A 27,808-nucleotide genomic window follows, 5' to 3' on the forward strand; every position below is an offset into this window, starting at 1 on the left:
TCACAACCTCTCTGGGTTGGAGATGGCGCGACCTGTACGGACAAGTGTCCACAATACATTGTTGCATTGGGATGGGTAATGACATTTCACAGGTCCATGTCTGTTACTTTATGAAACACACTGTGGCAGAGAAGCAATCTTCTTTTTTATCAACCATGACACCTATAAATAGGAAGTCTCCATTTTTCTCCACTTCCATGGTGAAACAAATACTCGGACAAGGTATCTCCAGAAACATTTATTTGTATTTCAAACAGCTGGCTGAAGTGTTCTATCCTTGAAGTCTTCCATGAGAAGGTTAGCTACTATAGAAGATAGAGGGCTATCCATAGCCACATCATCAGTTTGCTCATTTTCGTTATAGAATAAAAGGAGTCAGAGTAAGCACATTTTTGAAAAAGAGAGAAGTAGAGGAGGGGAAGAAGATTGGTGGTGCATTGGTGGAATAAAGGCTGTGGAGTGCTGGAGTGGGAGCTGATAAGGGGATAGCTAGGTGAAGGACACAGACTAGCAAAGACTGAGGCCAGCAGGGTTACAGCCTCAACCTTCACTAGCACCTGTCCTTCACCCACTTATCCCCTTCACTGTTCCCACTCCAGCACTACACTGCTTATCCCATTCCCTGCTTTCACTCCAGCACTACACAGCCTTCTGCCCATCAACAAACCCACCTTTTTTCCACTCCTATACTTCTCTCCTTTTGGCTCCCCTCCCCCACCCCCACATTCCGACTACTTAGGAACACTACCCCGTCCCCACAATGTCCCTGCATGCTCCGTCAAGCAGCACTACACCTTTCCCCACCCCTATCCTGCTATCTCTCCCCCTCTCCACCTATTCTTAACCCCCCCCCCCCCACCTGCCCCCCATCCACTCACATATTTTCTCTCCCTTCAGATAAAGTTGCTGTGTGCAGTCCAGTGTACAGTTCAGCCTCAGCAGCCAGATACAGTGGTCATGTGTGTGTAAGTTGTGCCTGTGTGGACATGTGTGTGTTTTTTGCTTTAGAAGAAGGCCTTTTGGCTCAAATGTGTTTATGTAGCAGTCTTTTTGTTGTGGCTGTCTGCGAGTCAATGTCTCCTCTATTTGGTGAGTAGCAATCTATATTTTTCACGAATGGGAAATAAAAGCCACGACACCTAAGCTGAGCACCAACAGTTTACCTGCAGACACATGGGATCCACAGCTTGTGACCAGCTTTATCAAGCCTTGTATACGGTGTCTGTGGTTCAGTACTCTGGCAGGGGGCTACGAGTGTCAATGTCCATCACAATGACATTATACGCCTCCTCCTCTTGATGCCTTAATTTCTTTAGTTAAACAGTGTATATACTGGCGAGCCACAACAGCTAGCAATAATCGTAGCTGAAGATGATGAGCAGCTGCCGTCTGATGCAATGCATGAGAACTTTTCAATTAGTTTTGCAGGTTGCACATACTTCTTTTAAACACCCTGACAAATAGAATTTTGCAGCTATTCAGTACAAAGACACCGAATAAAAATTTCAGTGGTGATATTTACTCTGAGGTATTATGAAATACAGTATAATGAAATTGAGCATTCTGATATATTCAAATACATTTTCTTATTTTGAGAGTTAACTACCTATCTTTGTACCAAGCACTGATAATCTGCTATCTTTTCTACATTCAGCAATTTTTTCCTCTCTCTCATTTTCTGTAGACAACACCACCGTACCCAGTCAACACATACATTCCTATTTATCCTGCTCTATTTGTGGGTGGTGTGCTGAAAGATATACTGATGGCACCTCTCTTCTCATTTTATCCTCTTAATTGTAGATGGATGAGAAGTTGGAAGAAATACTGTGTTTCTTGAATTCTAGTGGAATACCAGGGATGGAAAAAAAGGGACACTAGTACAGCCAGTGGAAGATTCAGGAAGGGGTTAGCCATAACCTTCACAATGTTGCAACCTTGCTATCCATCGGAAGCAAACTAAGCAGAAGGTGCAGAATACTTAAATGGTATTTCTTCACTCTCCTCATGAATGTGAGACCAATGTTTTTAACAGCTGAGCCTTCCTATACTGTTGCTGGATGGACTCCTATAGCTTGGCAACTTGACTAAGGCATGTACAAATTGAGGCATACCTGTCATCAGTTACACTGCCCATTAAACCACAGTAACCATTTATCTAGCCACAATCTGGCATGATGAGAACTACAGTTGTGCATATACTTCACTAACAACTATACCGTGTCTTGTGGACGCTTTGTATCAACATCATCAATTTTCTGTCTATTCCATTTGCATTTTTGTGAAAGTATCAGTGTTTCTTTTATGTTGTTACATTTATGTATTAGTAATGTTTGGAGGTTGTCACTTGTCACTATAGAAATTTATTCAGTCAGTTTAGAGTGTCGTAGTTGTGCTTCAGTTGTTTGACATGTTCGTCCAGTATTGTGGTGTTTAATTTAATTTTTTTCTTATTTTAATATGATATTTGGTGTTTTATCAACAATTTTAATGAGGAAAAAATGACTGACTGTATGCTTCTGAAGACACCATAATTTATCTTATTTTCATCATGCCAGTGTGAGATATACAGTGGCGGCATCAGAATGGTCACACACTCTCCTTCAAATATACAACGTGGTTATAATTAAACTTTTGTTACTTGAGTCGATGTACATGGAAAAAATATTTACCATTTGGGTACCCAAATTTATAGGAATGATGTTCGAACTATACCCTGCAGGATTTGCATTGTTAGTAGCATTAATGTCATAACTTGTGTACGACGACAAAAAAAGGATTTGGACAAGCTGAGCAGGGCTTGAGTCATAAAGCTGTTTTATCAATACAACAGCAAAAGTGCTGCTGCTCTTCATGAGTACTGATGCATGAAAGAAATACAGGGAGGTCCTTTTACAACACTGGGGTTGAAGAACATGACTCGTAAGTTCAGATTAACTGGCAATTTTGGAACTGTTCCTGGGAGAGGCCAACACCCAACTGCACCACATATTGTTGAAGAAATTAACTGTTGCCATGACTGAGAATGCTGGATGCAATGTGTATTTTCCATGTTGTGCATGAGCTGTATCATGACAGCTGAACATTCCACACTCCACCATTTGAAAAGTGTTGCAAACAACTGTGAAATGGTATCTGTACAAACTTCATGTTACTCATCAACTTTCGCCATGTGACACAGACATTTGTGTAGACTTTGCTCTTACATTTCTTGCATGGGTTGAAAGTGACATGTGTTCTCAAAATATTTTGTGGAGTGATGAAGTAAATTTATCCTGACAGGGGCAGTGAATACTCACAATTTTTGCATTTCGCAATCACCACTGCCAACAAACTTTCATGAAACTCCCATGCATAGTGAATGCATCACTGTGTGGTGTGGCTTCATGGCACAATTCAGAACTGGTCTATTTTTCTTTGAGGAACTTCGAACCCAAGGAGCAAAGACATGCAGCATGAACGGCACTTCACCAACATGTTAACCCTGCTCCACAGGATGGAGGTGCTTTGAAATCAGATGTTCTGATTCGCAATGGTCCTCCACCTCACATTGTTCATGAGATCCATCTATTACTCTATAACACATTTGGAGAAAACCAAATCATTGGCTAATCAATCCAAGCTGTATGTCCATCAAGATCATCAGATTTGAATCCATATGATTTCTGGATGAGGGTTTACCTTAAGGACATGGTTTATCAATAAGACTAATTGGAGGTTGAAGATGAGCATAGCAAGGGAGGTAGCCAAGATCCTGCCAGAGATGTTTTGGGCAGCAGTGGAGAAATCTCTAGTGCAGTTCTGAGCTGTTATGAATGCAGGTGGTCATCACACTGAGCAAAGTTTGTAGCCTCAAATGTAAACAAGGTACGCAATTAACAAATGTTACACTCTAATGTGAAAATTAAAATGTGTTTCGTTCAATGGTTTATTCGTTACTTCTCTTCCTGATGTTCTTATTAATTTGTCCACAATGATTCATTGTTCTACGATCACTCGTATTTCATGGGGTCCCTCAAAAGCAGCGAAAGTTTAATCATAACAACTGTGTATGTTCTCTTAATACCTCCAACAAGATTTTGCAACAACTACATTATCATTCTTCCAAGGATTCCCATTCAAGTTTGCTAAGAATTTCTTTGACACTTTAGTAAGGGCTATACAATATCGTTATCATTATAATCCTAGCAGCACATCTCTCAATTTGTCCAATGTTTGTTATTGTGCCTACTCGATACAGACTTAAAACACTGCAACAGTAGATTTGGTTACACTAGCATCTTGTATCTGATTTCCTTCACAAATTGACTTCATGTTCCTAAAGCCTTCACGACAAATCTAGGCCTTCCATTTATCTTCCCTAATACTAATTTTAAAAACTATCAAGTTATGAAATAAGATTCTTGGCCAGTACATACTTTAAGATGGAGATATTTCAGTACTGCTTTCAGAACAAGTCGTTTTGTCCTCATGGATAAGACAGTGATAGGTTAGAGAAAGTAAAAAAAAGAATGGCAGGTCACTCAGACCCCCGGATGAGAGGTACCCACTTTTCGAGGAAGAGGTAAGCCAAAAATGTAAAGATGAAGTGGGTATGGGGTCTTAAAGAGAGAGAATCTGATACGTCTTCCCTTTTTTCTGTTACCTCACTTCACCTTCACAACAGGTGGACCCTTTTCGTCCTGGGGTTTGGACCTTCCCCAATCTACATCCCTCTCCCCTCCCTGAGGATGGAACTATTAGCTCTGAAAGCTAAGATAGTGTATGTAATTTCTAAGATAGTATGTGTAATTTTCCATGCCTCAATTGGTAGTACTGAAATTTCACCTCTTGAATGTAGTACTGATCAGGAATTTCCCTAATCATTTTACTGTTTTCTTGAATGACTTTACCTTTTGATACTAATACTAATTTTCCTTGTTTATCTGTAAATATGCCCACAAAACATGGACATTGCCAGTGAGATGGTCCGTGTGTCTCAGTGATACAGAGGGCTGTAGCATAGGTGCAACCAAAATGGAGCGGTATCTGTTAAGAGACCAGGGTAACGTGCTTTCTGAAGAGAGGCAACAGCCTGAATGATTGACTTGTCTGGCCTTGTAGCATTTAACCAATAAGGCCTTGCTATGCTGGCACTGCAAGTAGCTGAAAGGAACTGGTAACTACTGCTGTTATATTTCTCAATGACACACAAGTGTCCTGGATGGATTATACTATTCATGAGGATGATATCTTTGGTGGCATAAGGATAAAAGTAAATGATGTTGCAAAAGTCGGAGTATGGAAACATATGCCTTACTGGTGTAGACAGGTTAGAGATTTTAAGAGAGAAATGAGTATGTTGAAGTTGTAGTGGGAAATAGTGATATGCAGTGGCAAAAGGAACAGGCGAACAATGTGTGATCGACCACAAAATCGAATGAGAGTAATGCAGGAGTAGGGCCAATAATTAATTTGAAAGTACAAATGTGGGTGAGCTACAAAAAACAGCACAGTCCATGTACAAGCATTGCCAAGATACACAAAGTCAACACCTACTACAACTGTATCAGTTTCTATGCTTACTATCTCCACAGAGGATGAAGAGACTGAAACAATCTCTGATATGACCAAAGGAATTATTCAAATATTTAAGGGAAACATACAATTAATTTTGATGGGCACTGGAATTCAATAATAAAAAAGGAAGAGAAGGGAAAATGATAGGGAAGGTGGATGCCAAAGGATTCAAATTCAGGGGTGATTTAATTGCTTTGACTGTGGAATACTGTCACATAATATAAAGAAAAAAATACACAGGATAATGAAGGATGAAGGAGGAATCACCACCAACACCCTTAGTCAGGAGATGGAAAAGACTCATCCTCTATATAAAAATAGACATAGAACTGATATCCATAATTATCATGATGTTCCTATTGTAATTCAACTTATGTGGTACTCTCAAATTACTCCAGGTTAAACTGGTGGGGCTAGTAAAGAATGTCTAAAAAGGAAGTTTATATTTGATGTGTCAAAATAAGATAGAGATTGAAGTCTATTGATAAAATCTTTATTTATTATTGAAATATACAGTTTAGGAATTTACTTCTCAAAAATAATGTCATTTAAATGCAACCCAGAATGTCTATGGCACTCCTCTTTGAACGATGAACAAAATTTTGCACAAGGAATCAGCATGTTGACACTAGTATGGCTCCCACTTTGCTTTGGATATTTTCTGTCAGTTGCTCCAGAGAAGTTGGATTATTGACAAACATTTTAGATTTGGTGTACCCCATAAGAAAAAAGCCATGAGGCTCAAATCTGGATGGCGCAGGAGGCAATTTATGTCACTCCTTGGAGATCAATTTTGCTAGAGAAAATTACATAAACTCGCAATTTCAACGCATTGGATATGTACATTGCGACTCTGTCTTGCTGAAATGATGTTCTTTGGTTATAACCAGAAAGTTTTGCAATTGAGGCACTAAAAAGTCATTTAACATGGGTCATAATGTTCCGAATTTATTGTCACTGCACGGTGGCTCTCATCCTAGAAAAAGTACAGGCCAATTATCCCTTGAGCTGAGATCACAGCCCATACAGTGACTTTTGGTGAATGAAGGGGCTTTTCATGCTTCTGTTTACGATTTGTTGCACTCAAGTAGCGTCAATTACCGAAGTGACCATTTCGATGAAAAAGAGGATCAACACAAAACAAGTTGTTGCTAAAGGAAGGGCACTCAGTTACATCATTAATGAACTAGCATCCTTCTTACATCAGTTGGATTTTGTTAAGGGTGCCATTTAAGGTCTTTTTGCAGAATTTGGTACGAAGATGATCTATGCACATTTAAAGAACTTGTATACTTACAAATGGAAAGGTTATGGTTGTCACGAACAGACCAATGTACGCTCTCCATGGATCCACTCATTCTTGATGACCTTGGTGGCCCAGATTTCAGTCTCATCAGTGTTGAACCAGTCTCCTCAAACATTTTGATCCATTTCCAGATAAGTGGAACACATGGAGTATCATTTACATTATGCGATCCACGACCACTGCAAAATTTCCTCCATGGTAAAGTCATTGAATCAATGTTGTTGTTTAATTCTCGCACACAGAATGCGCAGCCCACCCTTGAGAAGCACTCCTTATCAATTGAATTCCCAAGTCCCAGACAAACAAAGAACTTAACCCCCCCCCCCCCCACTCTCCTCCATTCATTGTTCATCCACATAGAGCTCTTCAAATATCAACTTTGTTTTGAGACACCATGCAGATCACCAAATTGTTAAATATCAAGCTACATTCAGGAAAAAAGAGAGGTCCAGCATTACTCAGAATCAGAGTCTGAAAAGAGTATTGAAAAACTGCATCTCCTAAAAATATGGCAGTGCCTTGTCAACCTTTAGAAAGCCTGTGATTTGCTTGACAGGCATTATTATTTGACGCCTTGGCAGAATTTTAAGTGGGACCAAAAGTAGTAGAAATTATTAAGCAAACTCTACCACAGTTCTCTTCTACTGTGTGTAGGAGAAGGTCATCTGAGAATGGGAAAAAGAATTAGTTGGAAAAGATTTACTGAACGGAGTTCAAATTGGAGATTCACAGAACGGCAATAAGAGTTAACAGCCTTACATTCACCAACAGTCTGTCAAGAAACACGCAGATACCAGAGGAATGAATTTGCTGAAGAAATGAGGAAGAAAAAGCTAGTCTCCAAATTTTTTTGAGAAAATAAAGTACAAGACCAATACATAAACATTTGATCACCCAAAATCAGAGTTCAGTAAACCTGTAAAGTAGACTGTTTCAGACACTTCAGTGAAATGGTATACATGAAAACAAGCAAAAAAAGAAGCTAACAACAGCAGGAGAGGGATGATGTCTACTGGTTTTCACAGGAAGCATGTCCTGTATAAGGTAAAGGCAATCTCATGAAAAGCTAAACTCAGGCACTATAGCACATTGATCAAAACTAAATTTCTATATGCAAGTGAATGCCTCAGCACAACAGGAAAGGATGGGCTGAGAGAAGCCAAGAAGTTTGGAAAGTAATAGCTCTTAAGGTAACAGACTGTGAGAAAGAGAATGGATAATGAACAGCTATGGAGTCCATAAGAAAACAGCAACTAAAATCCTATAGACATCTATTCAGTATGACTGCAACTCAACTAACAAAGCAAATTTTTAACGTACTGCACAACAGACTTTAAGTATCCAATATGTGGTTTAAGGAAGTAAGAGTGGACCTTCAAGCACACTGGACTGAATCAGGAAGACATCTCAAACTGAGCAAAGTACAGATCACTGATCAAGAACTTCCACAATGAGCAAAAGCAGATCAGCGGTTGGCAAAAGAAGGCAGGTGGCCAGAGAAAAGATGCAACACTTTTGGGCTGCAAAAAAGGCATCCAGAAATGTGTTATATTTACTTTATGTGATTTTTAATTGTCCTAAACAAGAATAATAATAGATACAGGATGGATTCTGAATCAGTTTTAGGATAGCTGGAGCAGATACTGCGATGGAGAGGTGGGCGTAGGGACAGGGCAACTCTGGAAGTTCTTTCACGGATGATAAACATGGTTCTAGCATTTACCTCCATCTCAAAAAAATGCACAAACTAAAACATTCAATAAACTGTGTACGTAACAACTGCAGGTGACAAGCTGAGGATCTGAAGACCATTATATCGAGCAAAGACATTCAACATTTCAGGGACAACTTTTAAATCAAATAAACAACTGTTTCCTACGGTCGCAGGTTCGAATCCTGCCTCGGGCATGGATGTGTGTGATGTCCTTAGGTTAGTTAGGTTTAAGTAGGTCTAAGTTCTAGGGGACTGATGACCACAGCAGTTGAGTCCCATAGTGCTCAGAGCCATTTGAACCAAACAACTGTTTCAAATAATAGAATATATAAACATAACCACTCTCTATATAGTAGAGAAAATTAGCAGCATATACATTTGGAAAGAAGAAGCTGAAGACTCTAACTCAGATTTCAACTATAAGCAGCCCACCTCCACCTACCCCTTTCCTTTCACTTTCGTAAGACAGATATTGCTACTCGGTGAATAATTAATTCTAGCAATGATGTATATCATTATGTAGGCTGAGTACAATGGTACAATGTTTTTTAAAGGATTTTTTGGGATGATTACTGTTGTAATGTTTGTTTCTGGTCTATTGTTAATTAACTATTAGCCTTCTTGAATCATAAGAAAGTACTAAACCATCACACAGAAAACAAGTACCATATCATTACACAGTTAGCATTAGAAATGTGAATGACTATGACTAGTGTTCACCATTATGAATATAAGTTTACAGTAATACTTATTGCCATAGATTTTAAACAGGGAAACACTCAGTAATGTTGACTTCTACTCCATGCTTTGGGAAGTAGCCTCAACCGGTCATGGATAAATTACATATGGTCAAGAGTTCCTTCATTTTACTGCTTTCCTCATACTGCCTTTTAGTCAACTGTATGTCATTTAGTCTTCTCGTTTAGGCTCAAACTGTGCACAATACACTGCATGATGCACAGCTTCACTTCCAACGTCCATGGCGAGGTCCATTTTTTCAACCACGACACCACGTAGTGTGGTACAGATGGGCCCAACAACACGCCGAATGGGCACTCAGGATTGGCATCACGTTCTCTTCACCAATGAGTGCCGCAAAGCCTTCAATCAGACAATCGTCGGAGACGTGTTTCAAGGCAGCCGATCAGGCTGAACGCCTTAGACACACTGTCCAGCGAGTGCAGCAAGGTGCAGGTTCCCTGCTGTTTTGGGGTGGCATTATGTGGGGCTGACATAAACTGCCGATGGTCATGGAAGGTGCCGTAATGGCTATACGATACATGAATGCCATCCTCCAACTGACAGTGCAACAATATTGGCAACATATTGGCGAGGCATTTGTCTTCGTGGATGACAATTCGTGACCCCATCATGCACATCTTGTGAATGACTTCCTTCAGGATAACGATATCGCTCGACTAGAGTGGTCAGGATGTTCTCAAGACATGAATCCTATCGAACATGCCTGGGATAGATTGAAAAGGGCTGTTTATGGATGACATGACCCACCAACCACTCTGAGGGATCAACACCGAATCACCGTTGAGGAGTGGGACAATCTGGACCAACAGTGCCTTGATGAACTTGTGGATAGTATGCCACAACAAATACAGGCATGCATCAATGCAACTGGGTATTAGAGGTACCGATATGTACAGCAATCTGGACCACTACCTCTGAAGGTCTCGCTGTATGGTGGTACAAGGTGCAATGTGTGGTTTTCATGAGCAATAAAAAGGGTGGAAATGATGTTTATGTTGATCTCTATTCCAATTTTCCGTACAGGTTGCAGAACTCTCAGAATCGAGGTGATGCAAAACTTTTTTTGGTGTGTGTAATATTGTATAAGTGGCTAGTGTTTGTATTATTTACTGTATGTTGTGTGTATCAAAATGTATGAGGGGCGTTTGAAAAGTCAGTGCAAAGTCCAAGAGATGTCACCACCGGCACATATCAAGGTCACGTTTAGTTAGCAGCATCTTTGGAAAGAACGCACACCAAGTTTCAGCCATATTAGTCTATTTCTTTTTGTTTGGCATTCGTGTGAATCAAGGAAGTTGAGTTATTGTCCAAAAATGGACGAAAAAGAATTTTGTGAGGTGTTTAAACATTACTTTATGACAGGCAAAACGACTCAGGAGACTAAAGAGAAGCTTGATAAATATTATGGTGACTGCACCTTCGATTAGGACAGTTTACAAGTGGTTTTAAAATTTTTGGAGTGGCCATATGGGCATATTTGAACGTTCTGGATGCACTGTGGAGGTTATGACTCTAGAAATCATTGATAAAATCCATGATATGGTGATGGATGACAAAGGAGTTAATGTGTGTGAGATTGCTAGTGCTGTGGGCATCTCGAATGACTGAGTGCATAATATTTTGCATAAACGTTTGGACATGAGAAAGCTATCTGCAAGGTGGGTTCCGCGATTGCTCACGCTTGACCAAAAGTGGAATCACGAGGTGTTGCAAGGATGGTTTGCAGCTGTTCAGAAAGAATCCGCAAGACTTTAAGTTTCGTTTCATGACTGTGGATGAAACATGGATACATTACTATACTCCTGAGACCAAACAACAATCTAAACAATGGGTTACCAAGGGATAATCTGCACCTTCGGCTGGAAAGGTTATGGTGACTGTCTTTTGGGATTCGCAGGGAATAATATTCATCAACTATCTGGAAAAGAATAAAACTATTACAGGTGTATATTATTCATCATTATTGGACCGTTTTAAAACTAAGCTGCAAGAAAAATGCTGGTGGTTGGACTGCAAAAAAAAGTCCTTTTTCCATCAAGACAATGCACCAGCACACACCTCAGCAGTTGTGATCGCAAAATTAATGGAAATAGGATTCCACCCCATTTCACATCCCCCCGTTCTCCAAACTTGGCTCCCTTGGACTACTATTTGTTCCCCAATTTGAAAAAATGGCTGGTGGGACAAAGATTTTATTCAAATGAGGTGGTGATTGGAGCAACTAATAGCTATTTTGCAGACCTGAACAATTCCTATTATTTGGAGGGACCAACAAATTAGAACAGTGTTGGACAAAGTGTTTAAGTCTAAAAGGAAACTATGCCAAAAAATAAAAAAGGTTTACCGCAAACAAGTAAGTAGTTTATATTTTTGAACGGACTTTTCAAATGCCCCTCGTACTATGACAGGAGTAGAGAAAGGATGCCAATGACATCACCAGCTGGAAGATCAACATGTAATTCTGCAACTGGCCACAGAAAACATGTAAATGGGCATAATAGTGCTGTAAGTGTTAACAAGATCAATTGATTTATTATTGAAATGTATTATTAAAGGAATGTATGTACTGAAATAATTCTATAAATATTAGAAATTTGGAGGAGCCAGATTTTACATGATTAATTTACAGACATTACTGTATTCAAACAGTAGGGCTAAGCCCCTTAGGAATTAAACGAATTTTAAAAAAGGGTTGGACTTTTTTCTTTTTTTTTTTAATTTTCTAATTTTTTCACAACCAGGTAATCTCAAAAAACATTTGGGGGATATGTGGCATTTATTCCACATCTCTGTCCACATTTATTACATTTTGTTGTTATGTTTTAATGCACATTATGGGAAGATTCTGCTACAGGTGGCTATCGAGTTTGTAGGATCACAGGAGAGACTCACCAAATGACGTGCCAGATGGTCACATAGTGTGACAATGGCCAGGCGAGCAAGAGCCGTATCACCCTGAAGGAAAGAGAAATAGTGGGGATTCACCTACCACACTGGGTGCCAAGAAGCAAATCTTTTATCATTTACATTTACTGTTTAAATATTAATATACAGCTCCATCTGTGCTGATCACATTACTTGCACTGAGAACATGTTAATAATAATTTCAGTATCACTCAGTTCATCAGGAAATGCTAATTACAAATTTTAGTTACTGTCAGTGCTTGTTGATGGAAAGAATGGACCAATCACAAGTGCGGCCTACGAGGACAGGTGCCAAACTGTTATGATAGCTCACTAGTAGTCTACGATCAGTTTCAGACAAGGTGATACATGAATCCATGTATAAAATCTGACCTCATGTAAAGATGGAACAGTATAAAATTGTTAAGGCTTTCGTGGCAACTTGTTGACAAAGTGCCTATAGGGTTCTGTCTCGGCTGACATTCATCTAATAATTTTTCTGACGGTTCGCCAGCACGAGTGGCTGACATTGTCAAAGCTTCACCCTCCATTGCCGGTGGTGAACTGGAGCCGAGCTCGCGGCCGCAGACTATATGTACCTGGCGTGCCAATGTCCGAGGGCTTCTCCGCGGTCATTTCCGGTGCAGTTCTCCTCTTGCTACCTGCGACGGTCGTTTGCTGCAGTACGGGAAGCCAGGATCCGTTTACTTTAAGGCTTACCTCTTTCTTGTTGAAACTGTTCGCGTGTTTTTGTACTCCTACAGCTTCTCTGAACAAGCGCGTGTGATAGTGCTTCTCTACAGCCAGAAACTTCCGTGTCGGCGAATTTTATTACGTGGTCGGTCTCATTCAATGTGTGCTCTGCCACGGCCGATTTCTCCACCTGCCCCAACCTGCAATGTCGCTTATGCTCTTTGAGCATGGTGTTAATTGATCGTCCAGGCATGATTAGTATACTCGTAACGAGAGCAGGATGAATATGTGAGCCGCAATACCACAAACAAGAAATGCAACAGAGCCAAACACTCGGCGAAGCAAGGAACCAGAAAAAGAGATGTTGGGTACAGCGTTTCTGCCACTGGAAATGACCAAGGAGAAGCCCTCGGACGTCGGCGCGCCAGGTACATATAGTCTGCGGCCGCGAGCTCGGCTCCAGTTCACCACTGGCAATGGAGGGTGAAGCTTTGACAATGTCAGCCACTCGTGCTGGCGAAACGTTAGAAAAATCATTAGATGAATGTCGGCCAAAGAACCCGAGACAGAAGCCAGTATGCAGTTTGTCATGGACCTGTTTGTTGAAGATTTGCCTCGGATGACGTACTTGTGTGATGTTGTGTTAATCCAAGGCAGTCTATGATTGGTTTTCGAGGTGGCAACATACAAGCTAGTGTGTGAAATGCAACGCTACATAAAGATGAACTTAATTGTTTAAGTTGCCTTAGAAAACCTATTTGTGTGATTTTATGCTGATTCAAAATTGTATGCAGAATTTCTGTGACTTTTGCAGTGTTCACATACTAATGATTAATGACCAGAAATCTAGATATGACTGTTAATGATAGATTGGCTCTGGAATTGTTTTGCTAGTTTTGCGATTCATGAAATAAAACAAAAGTAGTTGGCATTCTTTCACGACCAAAGGAGAAGAAACCAAGCAGGACAATGGCTATAGGACATCTTTAAAAGACATGAGATAAGCAAGTTGCCTCCAGTTAAGCTAGGGAAAGTGATCACAGTCATTTCTTGCTAAAATGCATGATGTTTGTTAATCCTGGCACATCTTTACGGTGGGAAGTTTCATTTACTGTAACTGTGTAGCTTATAGGGGTCAAAAGCATATTTACTGTGAGACTACATTTTGCCATCGACCCTAATATTCGTTACATTGTCTGCTCAGTGGGTGGCCCATGTTGACCACCACCACTCCACACAGGAGTGGACTCCCTGCCGCATTCCATATCACCGGTCATGGCAGTTTTTCCTGGCACGGCATCGCAGCATTTGCAGTAGCTGGGGCAAGTATGGCAGTCACCGTGCTGCTACATGCAACTGTGCCATTCACATCAGCTTTAGATCATCATTCTCAGTGTTTCAAGATATCAAAGTCAAGTTTTACAGTTCTTCTGCAAACCACTGGCAAACTAGTTCAATGGCAGCAATTCGCAATGACACAAAGTCAAGTACATTCAGAGTTGCCAGCTTTAGAATATACAAACATGCAAGGGGTATAGCTTTCAGCACTGTCAAAAACAGATTATGTAGATGAACTGTATGAAGCAAAATTAGATAACATTATCTCCCCTCAGGGATCAGAACACAAATTGTCGCAGAAGGCAGATACTGGTTATGGGCATGCAAAATTGTTTGAAATGTTCGACAATTTACAATCTGAAGTTAGGACTAGTGTTGAACATTCTTTTCATGTGGTGGCTGCTTTCAAAAAAGAAGTTTCACATTCAATTACAGAATCAACAGACAGCATGAATAAGCAATTTTCAGAACATAAATGGCAGTTGGAAAGCCTCACTTATGACAAGGTTGCTGGCTTGGAGAATAAACTGTTTTCTAAAATTACTAACATATGCACAGAGTGACAGTGAGTAGGACGCATACACATGAAAGTGTCAATACATATGTAGGCATTCAGTAATGATTACCGAGCTTCTGTGTCATAACGTGAAGCATGCCAAACTAATTAATTATTTGTTGCTAAAACTATTTACAAATTGCACAAAAAGGAGGAAAAACTTACTCACTATGTAACAGAAGTCAATCGCTTCGTGGTCGCTGAGCAGTAGGCTCATGAATCACTTCAAAATAGCAGATAGGATTTAATGAAAAAAAAAAAGATAACAGATTTTTGCAAAATTAATGCACAAGAGTTAATAAAAATTTCAAAAAGGATTGCACAGCAGGTTTCTGTCATTTCGGCAGACACAGCATTTATTACATTTAAAACTGTAGTAGATTTGAACTGCAGTGTTTGATACATACAAAAGCATTTGTTAATGAGTTTGACCATGTGTTACTCAAATCCTGGAGTCAAAAAGTAACAAACTGCTTTTATTACTGGTGGTAGGGGACGTGACCAGATGGGCACAGGAAGTTGTGGAAATGTGTACTGGTACGGGTGAACTTCAAGAAATTCTTTTGTGATAGTACTGATTGCAAGAAATACAACAGGAATTACTGATGGATTTCTGGATGGCTTAGGCTCTATGAAAAGTTTCTGTTATTATTTGTTGTCCATACTACAGTATTTAGGAAAGTTAATATATACTACATTTTTATAACAAAAACTTACATTTGATAAGAGATGTGGTTTGTATCAACAACCAGAAGTAGTTACGACAAATTTGTCAGATTTTTAGAGTGAGTGGATGTTTACTACACATTAATGGCCAGATGGTGAGTGCCCAGGTCATTAAGTCTTAAAGCAGCACCTTAGGTTCCCACTTATAGATGGTAGGAAAGTTCGGACTGGTCTTGGGCCATGCTGAGTCTAGGCCAGGGAATGCCCAGTAATGTAAATGAGGGCAAAACTGAGCATGATTCTCAAAATTACCATTCTGATAATGAGGATTCTCCATTAAACTAGAGGCAATCTCAGATATGGAATGAGCAGAAACAAGGTCATTACAGGTCCCACCAAGTTCAAGAGTAGCAAATATAAGAACAGGAGCCGAAGATGAAGTAACGACGGACATACCAGAGGAGGATATCACCACACAATGGCGGAAGGATACAGGGATTGTTCACGAAGCAACTGACTGTGCGCCACTTGGATTTTCAAATGAAAAACAGGTTATTAATGATGAAATGATACTAAATCCTAATTCATTTCCAAAAAGACGATGAAATGCAGAGGGAAAGAAAGTAGGGCAAATTTAGTATGTTCATTCTGGTGGGGGGCAGTGAATACAAAGACAAAGTGTGTTTTAGAGGCTGAGTTAGTCAGGGACAGAGTAAATGTTGATGCTGTGAAATCTATGTCTACTAAAATGTCTGTGAAGCTGCAGATTTAATCTATGAAGTGATATTCAATGAGGATTCAAAGTAGTGAACATATAGAAAATGCAAAATCGATGAAGTGGGTGTCTTATGTGGGAAGACAAAGAAAGGCGTCATCACAAGTGTGGTCAGGTGTTATATTCAGTCAGCCTAGTGTACAGGATGAAATATGTTACAGGGCAAGCTCAGTGTAGTCATTTAGAATTTTGATATGTTACATTAATAAAAGGACCCATTTATGTATAATTAAGAACCCCACATTATAAAAGAGCTTTCTCCAGCCTGTCCCATCACTTATACACATTCTTCCTGTAATCACCATGTTCTCTGTGTTTGACATAATGCGGGCATTAATCCAAGACAGGAGTAAAGGGAGTTAATCTGATGAGAAAATGCATTTCAGTCTTCTATGATACACAGTGGTATTTCTTCACTCAGTGTAATCAGACACTTTTATGCAAACAAAATCTTTCTTTGTTTGCAACTTGGCTCCAAACATCAAGATGTAGACATTCCTTCTAAACTGAGAAATTTGAAAGCGACCAGAAGGACTTAGATCTACATATTCGTAGCACGATATTTTCTAGTCTATCAGTCATCTTCCAGCTGAAAGCATCACAGAAATATCTCAGCTCACTGCCAGTAATGCCATATGATAGTGTTCAGCAATATACCTGCAAAACCCATCATATCCTACTTAAACAAACAGAGTTCACCTGGGGACAACCATTCCCTTTTGGCATTCTATCATGCTGATCACTGTAAGTTAGAAATGGGAACATGAGAGGTATATCAACTCCACAAATAATGAGAACTATTCTACAGATACCAAACTATTGTATTCTAGAATGAAATGTTCACTCTGCAGTGCAGAGTGTACCGATTTAAACTTTCTGTCAGATTAAAACTGTGTGCCAGACTGAGACTCTAACTTGGGACCTATCACAGGAGAGCTTTTGTGAAGTTTGGAAAATAGGAGATGAAGTACTGGTGGAATAGGTTGTGAGTCATGCTTGGGTAGCTCAGTCGGTAGAGCATCACTATTACCATACAACATTAGTTCTCTGAATTACATACATGTAACAACAAAACCAATCAATTATTGATAAAATTATTTAATTGGATGGATAAAAAATCTACTCACCAAGCGGCAGCACAACACACACATAAAAGACTTTTCTGATTGGCAAGCTTTCGGAGCCAGTGGCTCTTTCTTTAGGCAGAAGGGTTGAAGGGGAAGGAAGAAGGGTGAAGGAAAAGGACTGGAGACGTCTAGGAAAAGGGGTAGATTTTGGGGAAATTCCCCCTGACCTAAATCTCTCCAGTCTTTTTCCTTCACCCTTCTTTCTCCCCTTCAACCCTTCTGCCTGAAGAAGGAGCCACTGGCTCCGAAAGCTTGCCAGTCACAACAATCTTTTACGTGTGTGTTCTGCTGCCTCTTGCTGAGTAGATTTTTTACCTATCCAATTGAATTACATACATGGGAACTGTCCTCACAACACATCCTTTGTTCCTGTAATCTCAGATAGCCCCTGCCTGACACTAGCATCCATCCCTGCATCATGAACACTTCACCCATCCTGCACTCACACCATCCTCCTCTCCAGTCTTCTCTTTTGTTCTACCCCCCCCCCCCCCCCCCCACCATTTCCAGTCCACTGCCACAACTCCAGCTGCCAGTGGCCAGAATATCCCCACCAGTACCACATATCTGTTGTGTGTGCCTTGAGCCCACCTTCGCACTCCCCATGCCATTTTCCCCTCGCTAACTCCACTCAGAGGAATCCCTCAACTCAATCAAGCTGCAGTGCTGGGCCAATGTAATTACCTGGGACAATACAGCCACACAGCTGTATTTATGTATATTCTATTATCTCTGAAGAAGGATTTGTCCAAAAGCCAACAACATCTAAATTCTTGTTTAGGTGATGACTGGGGATACCTCAACTATACTTCTTCTGTTATTTACATTCCATGTTGTTAATTGCTCCACATTAATCAGGTACGCATCATTTCCAACAAAACAAGCAAGTTTAACACTTAATATCATAGAGCTTCAAGAAACATTATATAAAAAAAGAACTAGCACAGTTTGTTAAGCATTTAAATCTTATTGGCCTTCCTCAAGTTACACCAAACAATTAAACAATGTAAAAGAAATAACACAATATGTAATAATGAAGACTATTTTGGGCTAAGAGCTGGCTATTCTGAGTTGAAAATTTTGCAGTAGTTACTAAACAGATGATTTTTTTTCTGTGATAGCGAAAGTGAATATTAAAAATGAGAAAACAATCAATGTTCTGGATTTACAAAATTAATAATTTACTATCAATATATACAAGATTCAGCACATGGTTAGATATTTTACGATTTAATTGCTTGCTTTGCGGTGTGGGCTTTAGCTAATTTTTGGGCAACAAATGCCTTTGCATCAAAACTTTCTGCAATTTTTATTTTCTTTATTAGGCCCGCTTGAAATTTCTTCTCTTTTCTTAGCTCTCTTCGCTGGCGAACTTTTGCCCATTCAAATTTCATTCTTTTACGCAGTTTTCGCAATTTATGTTTCTTCATTTTTCGTCTCCTGATCACTATGAGGCGTGCAGCAATTTTCTCAGTTACATTTTCTACAGTAGGCACACTGATCTCCTTCACTGGAATTTCATGTAAGTAGTCAATAACACTGCAGGCTGGAAGTTCAAACATATTTGATGAAGTGACATTAGGTGCATCGAGCACAGGTGGAACTGGTCTCCTTTGTGTTACATTAGGTGAAAACTGGAGAAAAGATGTTGTTACTCTGTCATTCAACTGAAATATTTTGTAATCACTTGTTACTTTAGTGCCAGTAAAACAAATTTCTTTGAAATATGGATTGGTAATTCCGTTTGGTATGACTGCAGTCCCAGAAATATAACTGTGGTGTGAACAAACCAATGCTCTCTGGGAGTAGCATCCTGTAACAAAAATATGAGAAAATTGTAAAGCAAACTATGGAGGAAAGAATAAAATATTTATAATGTAAAGAAAAGAGAGACTGCCACCAGCCATGAATATGACATGATAAGTTATGGGGAAGCACAACTGAAAGCCACTGACGCATTAGCTTTTGGCCACAGCCTTTGCCAGAAAAAGAAACATATGCACCTTCATTCACACAAGCAAGCACAAAACACGCACATGACTGCCATCCCCAGCAGCTCATATCAAAATGCAACTCTCAGGCAGAGTGGAAGCAGCAATCTGGAGGCAGCAGGGAAGGGGATGGGATAGCAGTTATGGGTGGTGGAGAGAACAGCATTGTCCAGCAGAGTGTGCAGGGACTGGACTACCAACAGGCAGATGATCAGGAGGCAGTGGGACTGGAAGGTGGGGGAGGAGGGCACACAAAAAGCAAAAAAGGAGAGGATCAGGGAAAGACGGGCAATGCATTGGCACAGGACAGTACACAAAGACAATGGGAGGTGAGAATAAGGAAAAAGGTGATAGGAAAGAGGGTGTGGGAAATTTTGGGTGAGGCTATGGGGAGAGTGTGTTACTGTAGCTTGAGGGCAGGATAATTTTGGGACCGGACAATGTGTTGTAAGGATAACTCCCTTCTCCATAGTTCAGAAAAGCTGGTGGTAGAGGGGAGAATCCAGATGACTCAGGCAGTGAAGCAGCCATTGAAATCAAGCATGTTATGTTCAGCTGCATGTCACAGGGTGGTCCACTTTGTTCTTGGCCATAGTTTGGCTGTGGCCTTCCATCCTGATGGACAGCTGGTCAGTAGCCATACCACCAGGAAAAGCTGTGCAATGATTGCACCAGAGCGGACATATGACATGGCTGCTTTCATAGGTGGTCCAGCCTCTGATGGGATAGGATAAGCCTGTGACAGTACTGGAATAGGAAGTGCTTGGTGGGTAGGTCTTGTAATTGGGTCTTCCACATGGATATGATCCTTCTGGCGAGGGATGGACTAGGATGTTGTGACCTTTGTAGCAAAGAAGTGTTTAATAAGGATACAGTCTGGTGTCCAGGCTGGAATCGTTTGTAGCCAGCTCTTTAAGAAGTGGATGTAGTGACAACAACCTCACACAACACTCTCCACCTTATGAAGTTTTTTTTTGTCAAAATTTAAGTCTAAATAAAATACATAACAAGCAGAGAGGAATACAGCAGTCAGCCATAATAATCTTTGACCACCTACCTTGTGATGTAAAGATTTTTATAGATAACAAAATTAACTTCAAATACAGACTGAAATCATATCTGCTTTACAACTCCTCCTACTCTAAAGAATAATTTCTGAATGCAGACTAATAGTGTGTGTGTGTAATTTTTTTTTTCCCCGATCTAGATTTGTGGGGCATTTGAATGTGACAGTGGCCCGATGTTGGACTGCATGGGCACAAGAAGGCTGGCTTCCTCGTTGTCAAGGTTCTGGTCGACCACATCTGACCTCCACAAGAGAGGACTGCCATAGTGTGCACCGAGCATGTTGCAACCCCTTCAAATCAGCACCAGTAATCTGCTGAGAAGTAATGTACTCCCTGCAAGATTGTGTGTCATCCTGCACAACTGGTCAGAGACCAGCAGCATCTGGACTAGGGAATTCCATCCTATGTGTAGGCTGCAACCTACACTTCAAGACAAACAGCTATATTTGGAATGGTGCCATGACCAGCCAGCATAGACTTCTAATGAGTTGTGTCACACAGCATTTAAGTGATGAACTGCAGTTCTGCATTACCCTTGATGACCATTATCAAGCGAGACAGGAAGTGGCCCCAATTTAATCCTCATACCACTGAGAGGATGAGTGAAATAATTGTTAGTGTCAGTGGTGTTCAAAAAGTTAAAATCGTTAAAACTGAACAAGACCCCAGGGCCTGACAGAATGCCTATATCAGATTCTATAGTGAATATGAGGTTGAGTTAGCTACTCTTCTAACTATAATCTATCTTAGACAGTTTGACCAAATGCCATGGGCACTAGAAATGATCCACAAAACTGCCACCCAATATCCCTGACATTGATTTGTTGTAGAATCTTAGACACATTCGGAGCTCAAACACAATGACCTCCTCCATGCCAACCAGCATGGATTCCAAAAACATTGATCATGTGGGACGCTGTTCATATTGTATATTAATGACCTTGTGGTCAAAATTAATAGCAACTTCAGACATTTTGCAGACGACACAATTATCTATAGTGAGTTAGCCACTCTTCTAACTATAATCTATCTTAGACACCTTGACTAAATGCCATGCATGCCCAGTTCCCAGGCAAAAAAAATCACAAGTCCCATCCGTTTACAATAAAGGTACAAGAAGTGATCCAAAAAACTGGTGTCAAATACCAATGACATCAACCTGAAAGAAGCTGCATAAATATTCAGACACATCTTGATAAGATTTCAAAGGGATATAAAGATTGCCAACTTGCTTTAAATGTCTAGAAACTTAAAACTGTGCGCTTCACAAAACAAAAAAACGTGGTATCCTATAACATCAACGAGTCGCAGTTTGAATGGGCCAACTCAGACAAGTACCTGGGCGTGAATAATCCGTATCTAGTAACATGACCGGAATCATTGTGTAATGCAGTTAACACATATATAAAACAAACATGCATTAGAGGCTATTACTGTTTTGGTGCGCTAAACGGCGAGACCATCAGCGTCCTTAGATATAGATGCCATGCACCTCACAGTGGTTTGCAGAGTATGGAGGTAGATATATATGTCCTCATTGATAAACATGATACTGTTCTAGCGTACAGTGACAGAACAGTTCTCTGCCTACAAAGATCGGAAATTTGTGTGTCACTACTGTCATGTTCCGACGAAAATTACTAAACTTACTGGAAATGTGGGAGCATGACTGTGTAATAACTTAAACAAGAACATAACAAATTAAAGCAAACGACCATTTGTGGCTCAAACTGCTTAGATACAGGCAATAATTTGCATTTCAGTCGTGTTCCTCGAATGAAATTGACTGGGTTTTGAATTATGTATTTTACTTGTGTCTCTCATGTGTATATGGAACACGATTTACTTCGTGTGTCACCGTAAAGTTGACCCTAGTTTAAACGTCCTAGAACATCATCAAGCAAAGTAATTATCACGGCAGCACAATATTACATACTTGAAAGCTGACGAAAACAATCGAGTAGTTTTAGTTTGTTCATAACAACGATCAACGCCTCACCACATTCACCAAACGTAAACACAACACATCTGTTCAAAGACCCTACGTGGAGAATAAAAGAGCCCGGGTTACTAGATAAATAAGCTGGCGGAATAAGTTGTTTAGGGTTGACGTCATGGCTTAGTTTCAATACAGGAATCTGGAATTTGATAACCTTAAATAATGACACAATGCATACATAAAAAATTCAACAGCATTATATTATTTTCAAGACCTTCTGTTGAATACCGCTACCGCGTAGCGTAGCATATCTTTCAGTGAGTTTCCTAGCAGACGCTGTTTGAAACTATGGGGGAAAGTGGTTATGGTACAAAGTTAATTAGTACATTAATATTGTGTTTGACAGTTGTGTTGGCGTCATCAAAAAACGATGTGTTTAATGAAGAGCTGCTTTTAAAACCATTGCCTGATGATCATGTGTATGCATATTTCCAATTTACTACCGTGTGGGATGTTGAACCGGACGCAGAATCTTGTAAGTTTATATTCTGTTTTTATTTACCAGGTTACAGTTTGTGTATTAAAAGATTTTTGATGAGCAATGGCAGAATGTTCGTTGTAAAGCTCAGAATTGCTGCATCGTCCCTGTATTAGTTCACATTTCAGAGCTACAGATCCCAGGGTAAAAAACTTTCTTTAATATGTAACTAATTAAGGAGGCGTTAGGGGAGAAAATATGAGATGAAAAGCCAAAATTTGTAGTTGTGCAGTGAAGAACTTGGGCTGTTTTTAGGTATTATAACAAAGGAGTTAACGCCAGATCAAAGTGAATATAAGAGAGTACTTGATAAGTATGTATGCAATTAATCACCATTGCTTTGTTTCATTATCATATGGATTTACTTAACTTATGTGCTGGTTCTAGAGAAATTGTGCACTGGTTGTCATATTGACCTCAATAGAAATAGGATGTTCAGTGATCAGAGGTCAAGACATAACTCCAGTAGCCTACTAAGATGTTAGGTTTGTACTGTTTGCATTGAACCATGATTACAAATTGTATCACATTCACGTTGCCTTCTGATGTTATCCTGACCATACTGGCTCCTCAGATCTTTGTGACAATTCTCATTAGTGATACGTTTAATCCATATGGCTTATATATACAACGGTGTGTAATACTTTTCAACAACTCCAATTTTTAGCATTCTGTTGGAAGGTCATGTTGACGTCCACATTTGTTTGTGAATTTGGTTCCAGATTTCTGTCTGGTCGTCAAATGGTTCCCATGTTTGGTCTTTCCAACTCGTGCACACACAATAATAAATTTTAATTTCTAATTGAGTCAGAGTTTATAGAGAGTGTACTGAGGTTACGTACCACACACAAGAAAGGGCAGTTACTGAAAAGGCTGATTTACATTAAATCCATTAAATTGCTAATGGCAGGCAGTAAGTAACAAATTCCCTTGGAAAATGTATTCCTGCACCACTGATAATAAACACACGTGCACACACACACACACACACACACACACACACCTGTATGAAAATCGAACTGAACTTTCATGCCTGATAAGCAGAATCACATATTTCACCTAAATTCACATAAGCAAACGTGTCCAAATGTAAAGAAGAGCTGATAATAACCAGCACTGCTGACCTTAAATTGTTACAAATAAATCAGCTATGACAGCAAAACATGTTCCATCAAAAATGTATACATGCTTTGATATTATATTGCTAAACATGAATAATTTATTTCCTCATTAGAGCAGGTATTTTTATACTAGAAAAGATATGTTTGTTTTTAAGGCCCTCTGGATAAGTTTAACAACAAGCTTTAAAATACTGCTTTTGTTATATTTGAAAGATTTTTGTTATTCTTAGGAGCTGTGATTTTGTTTGCTAATATTGTTAATTTTGATTTATATCTATTCTCACCCAGTAAAGCTGTTATTCAAGAAAGGCTCATGGTAAGGTGTAGGAAACTTCTGATTAGTAAGACTTCTCCCAGTCTTTTCAAAAGTATTTTTAAAAAATTGTGGCAACTCAGATCCAATATTTCATAGCAGAATATAATGTTGTGTAAAACAGTTGGACTTCCAGAAAGACAAGAGCAGGGGATTACGGAACTGTCCGATTCCACCTGCCTGCTATGACCCATCAGTATTGCGGAAATGGCTATTCTAAGCATCTCCAATGTAGCACCTATGATGTCACTATATGCACATGACAACAAACATGAAAATACATATAAATATGACAATAACACCCCCCCCCCCCCCCCTCCAAAAATACAATCAAACTAACGGGAAACACAGGAAATTCGGGGCTTTAGGGTGCGGACAAGCTAAATATAACAATAAAAAACACACCACAATCCCAAACCACACAAAATGATCGGGGGGGGGGGGGGGGGGGGGAGAGATGACAGCATTCTGCTACACCAACAAAATCTATAGGAATCTGACACTTCCCTTGACATATATAGGCCTACCACACCTGACGATACTAAAATGCCAACACCTACAGCTAAAAACTACAAAAACTGGAATTGTACATTTCCTTTTACCACAGCTGACGAAACCAAAACGTCAATACCTAAAACTAAAACTATGAAAATTGGAATCGGTGATTTCCCTTGCCCTTTATAATCAACCAAAGAACCAACACCTACAACTATGAAATTAAAACCAAAACCACAACACCTCTATATAAAAACCAAACATCCCTGCATAAATCAAGACATTCAGTACACCATAAATATATACAAAACATCACAACTCGGGAAGAATAGACCCAAAATAACAATTACTTCTTGCCACCAACAAATTCCAGAGCTGCAAACTAGGTCAGACTGCCCCCGACATGTCCCCCCCCCCCCCCCTCTCTCTACACACACACACACACACACACACACACACACACACACACACACACTCTCTCTCTCTCTCTCTCTCTCTCTGTCTAGCACTCTCTCTCTCTCTCTAGCAGAGGGGTACCATCAAACACAACAAGATGACATCTACAAACACAACCGACTCAAAAACTACACGCCGTAATGAAGTCACACCGCAACTCCCTTACGTCACGAGTCAAAGCAGACGTTTGGAATCGGATGCTTCCACCAGCAAATTTGTTGAGAACATCTACTTACCTTTGGACAAGTCCCATAGAGTCATGAAAATTTTGTGAACTTGCAAAGGGTTTTGTATCTGCAAAGCACTCCCTATTGTTCCATAAATCAGATAGAGACTTAATAGTAGTGCTTTGAGATGGTTCAAACTGTATTTATCTGAGAGAAGGCGAAGGGTAGTTGTAATGCCCGGTAAAGGAAATTGTTTCTCTGACTGCAAAATTATTTCGCATGGATACTTGAAAGGTTCCGCTTTAGGCTGTTTTTATTTCATATAAATGATTTACTTCTCGGTGTAATGTGCAGATAACACATCTGTAATCACTGAAAGTGAAACAACAGAACCAGGTCCCCCAAAAAGTCACTGATGCCATAACCAGCCTAGATGATTCATTTGATCTAAATATTTAAATCAAATAATTTAAAACAAAACAATCAAACTTCCAAATTACCCATAAAAATCAGAAACTTAAAGGGAGCATATTCTGTTGAATTGCTGTAGATATTTGTTGGAAGAAATTCTCATAAAAAAGTTACAGTCTTCCACTTAGAAATGAAATGGACTCTGGAAAAAAATGTTTAATATTGTTGCTTTGAATCTTTTTAGGATACTGAATTACCTTTTTTGAGAATGAAAGTAGTGTAAGTAGGAGGATATTATCAATATATCTAAGGTCTACTGCTAGAAATATGCATGATATTAAGTGTGTGGTTTCATGCTGACCACTGTTTGGGGATTTAAATGTTTTAACTATGGTGTTTATTTACATTTATGAATTGTTCATCTTTATATACAGCATTTCTTAATGATTAGCAGTAAACCATTTTCAACATGTGTATGATACTAGGAACAAAGAATATTTCATGTTACCGTCTCATAGTTCAAAACCCTATTCTTAGACCCTCCAATAAAAACGTATGACAATCTGTAGTAAATTAAAAGTGAAAAAGTGGAACGAACTTTGCTGGAAAGAAAATCAGAGCTCATTTTTGTGCAAAAATGTTGTTTTTCAGACACACAAACTTTCAATGTGGATAAATTTAACTTTGTAGGGAAATTTAATAAACCTGCATTAACATTAATTGGTTTCCTCTGTATGTGTCTCAATTATGTTACGTATGTTTATGTATGTAAAGTAGCAATAAAATTCTGAGTCTGCTATCTTACATATGATTGCACAGATGTACTTTTTCAGATATTAGACTCAACCACATACATTGGTTTCTGTTGTGTTGGCAGAAGAGCCAACCCCGTGTTACTAGTGGGGGCTGAAATGCACGCGTTTTAGCTCATGCAGGCTGGCGTGAGGAGGGAAGAACTATACTGACGTGAGGTCTGGAACAAGACTAGGAATTAGAATTCAGAAAGCGGACGTAATTAGTTTGATACTGAACTTTAATACATTAATGATGAACGTCGCTCTTGACAGTAAATGATTCACAATATTATCTGTTCAGAATACATTCTGGAAGAATATGGCGCCTTGCTGAAGGCTATGCTAAACTGTCGTCTTTGCAAATGAGAACGTATGTAGACAGTGAACCATCGCTAGCAAAATCGGCTGTACAACTGGGGCGAGTGCTAATGAGTCTCTATACTAGATCTGCCATGTGGCGGCGCTCGGTCTGCAATCACTGATAGTGGCGACACGCGGGTCCGACATATACTACCAGACCACGGCCGATTTAAAGGCTACCACCTAGCAAGTGTGGTGTCTGGTGGTGACACCACAGTTTCCACATACACTGAGGTGACAGAAGTCTTGGGATAGTGATATACACCTACACAGATGGGAGCAGTATCTCTTTCACGTTACAAAAGGGCAGTACATTGGCAGAGCTGTCGTTTGTACTCAGGTAATTCATGTGAAAAAGTTTCTGATGTGATTAATGGCCATACAATGTAAATTGATGGACTTTGAATGTGAATGTGGCATGGTAATTGGAGCTTGATGCATGGGGCATTCAATTCCAGAAATGGTTAGGCAATTCAACATGCAGAGATCCACAGTGTGCTAAGAATACCAGACTTCAGGCATTACCTCTCACCATGGGCAACACAGTGGCAGACAGTATTCACATAATGACTAAGAGCAGCACCATTTGTGTAGAGTTGTCAGTGCTAACAGACAAGCAACACTGCATGAAATGACCACAGAAACCAATGTGGGATGAACGACAAACATAACTGTTAGGATAGTGCGGCAAAATTTGGTGTTAAAGGGGTATAGCAGCAGATGACTGACATGAGTGCCTTTGCCAGCAGCACATCA

General features: G+C 39.7%; 2 protein-coding genes across 2 annotated transcripts in view; one reads left to right on the forward strand and one right to left on the reverse strand.

Annotated features, from left to right (window-relative positions):
* Positions 1 to 18,557: 18,557 nt before the first annotated feature.
* On the reverse strand, positions 18,558 to 22,477 carry LOC126335300 (uncharacterized). Its single transcript, XM_049998405.1, has 2 exons — positions 22,395 to 22,477; positions 18,558 to 19,213 (listed from the first exon to the last, which is right to left on the reverse strand). Exons 1-2 carry the CDS (start codon positions 22,435 to 22,437, stop codon positions 18,624 to 18,626), a joined length of 633 nt encoding a protein of 210 aa, XP_049854362.1. The 5' UTR covers positions 22,438 to 22,477; the 3' UTR covers positions 18,558 to 18,623.
* A 240-nt stretch (positions 22,478 to 22,717) lies between these two features.
* The window catches only part of LOC126335299 (GPI transamidase component PIG-T), a 119,688-nt gene continuing 114,597 nt past the window's right edge, over positions 22,718 to 27,808 (forward strand). The window contains exon 1 of the mRNA XM_049998404.1: positions 22,718 to 22,932. Within this exon, the coding sequence (XP_049854361.1) occupies positions 22,746 to 22,932 (187 nt within the window). The 5' untranslated portion in view covers positions 22,718 to 22,745. The remainder of the gene's footprint in view (positions 22,933 to 27,808) is intronic.

Source organism: Schistocerca gregaria, chromosome 2 (assembly GCF_023897955.1).
Source record: "Schistocerca gregaria isolate iqSchGreg1 chromosome 2, iqSchGreg1.2, whole genome shotgun sequence".
Lineage (NCBI taxonomy): Eukaryota > Metazoa > Arthropoda > Insecta > Orthoptera > Acrididae > Schistocerca > Schistocerca gregaria.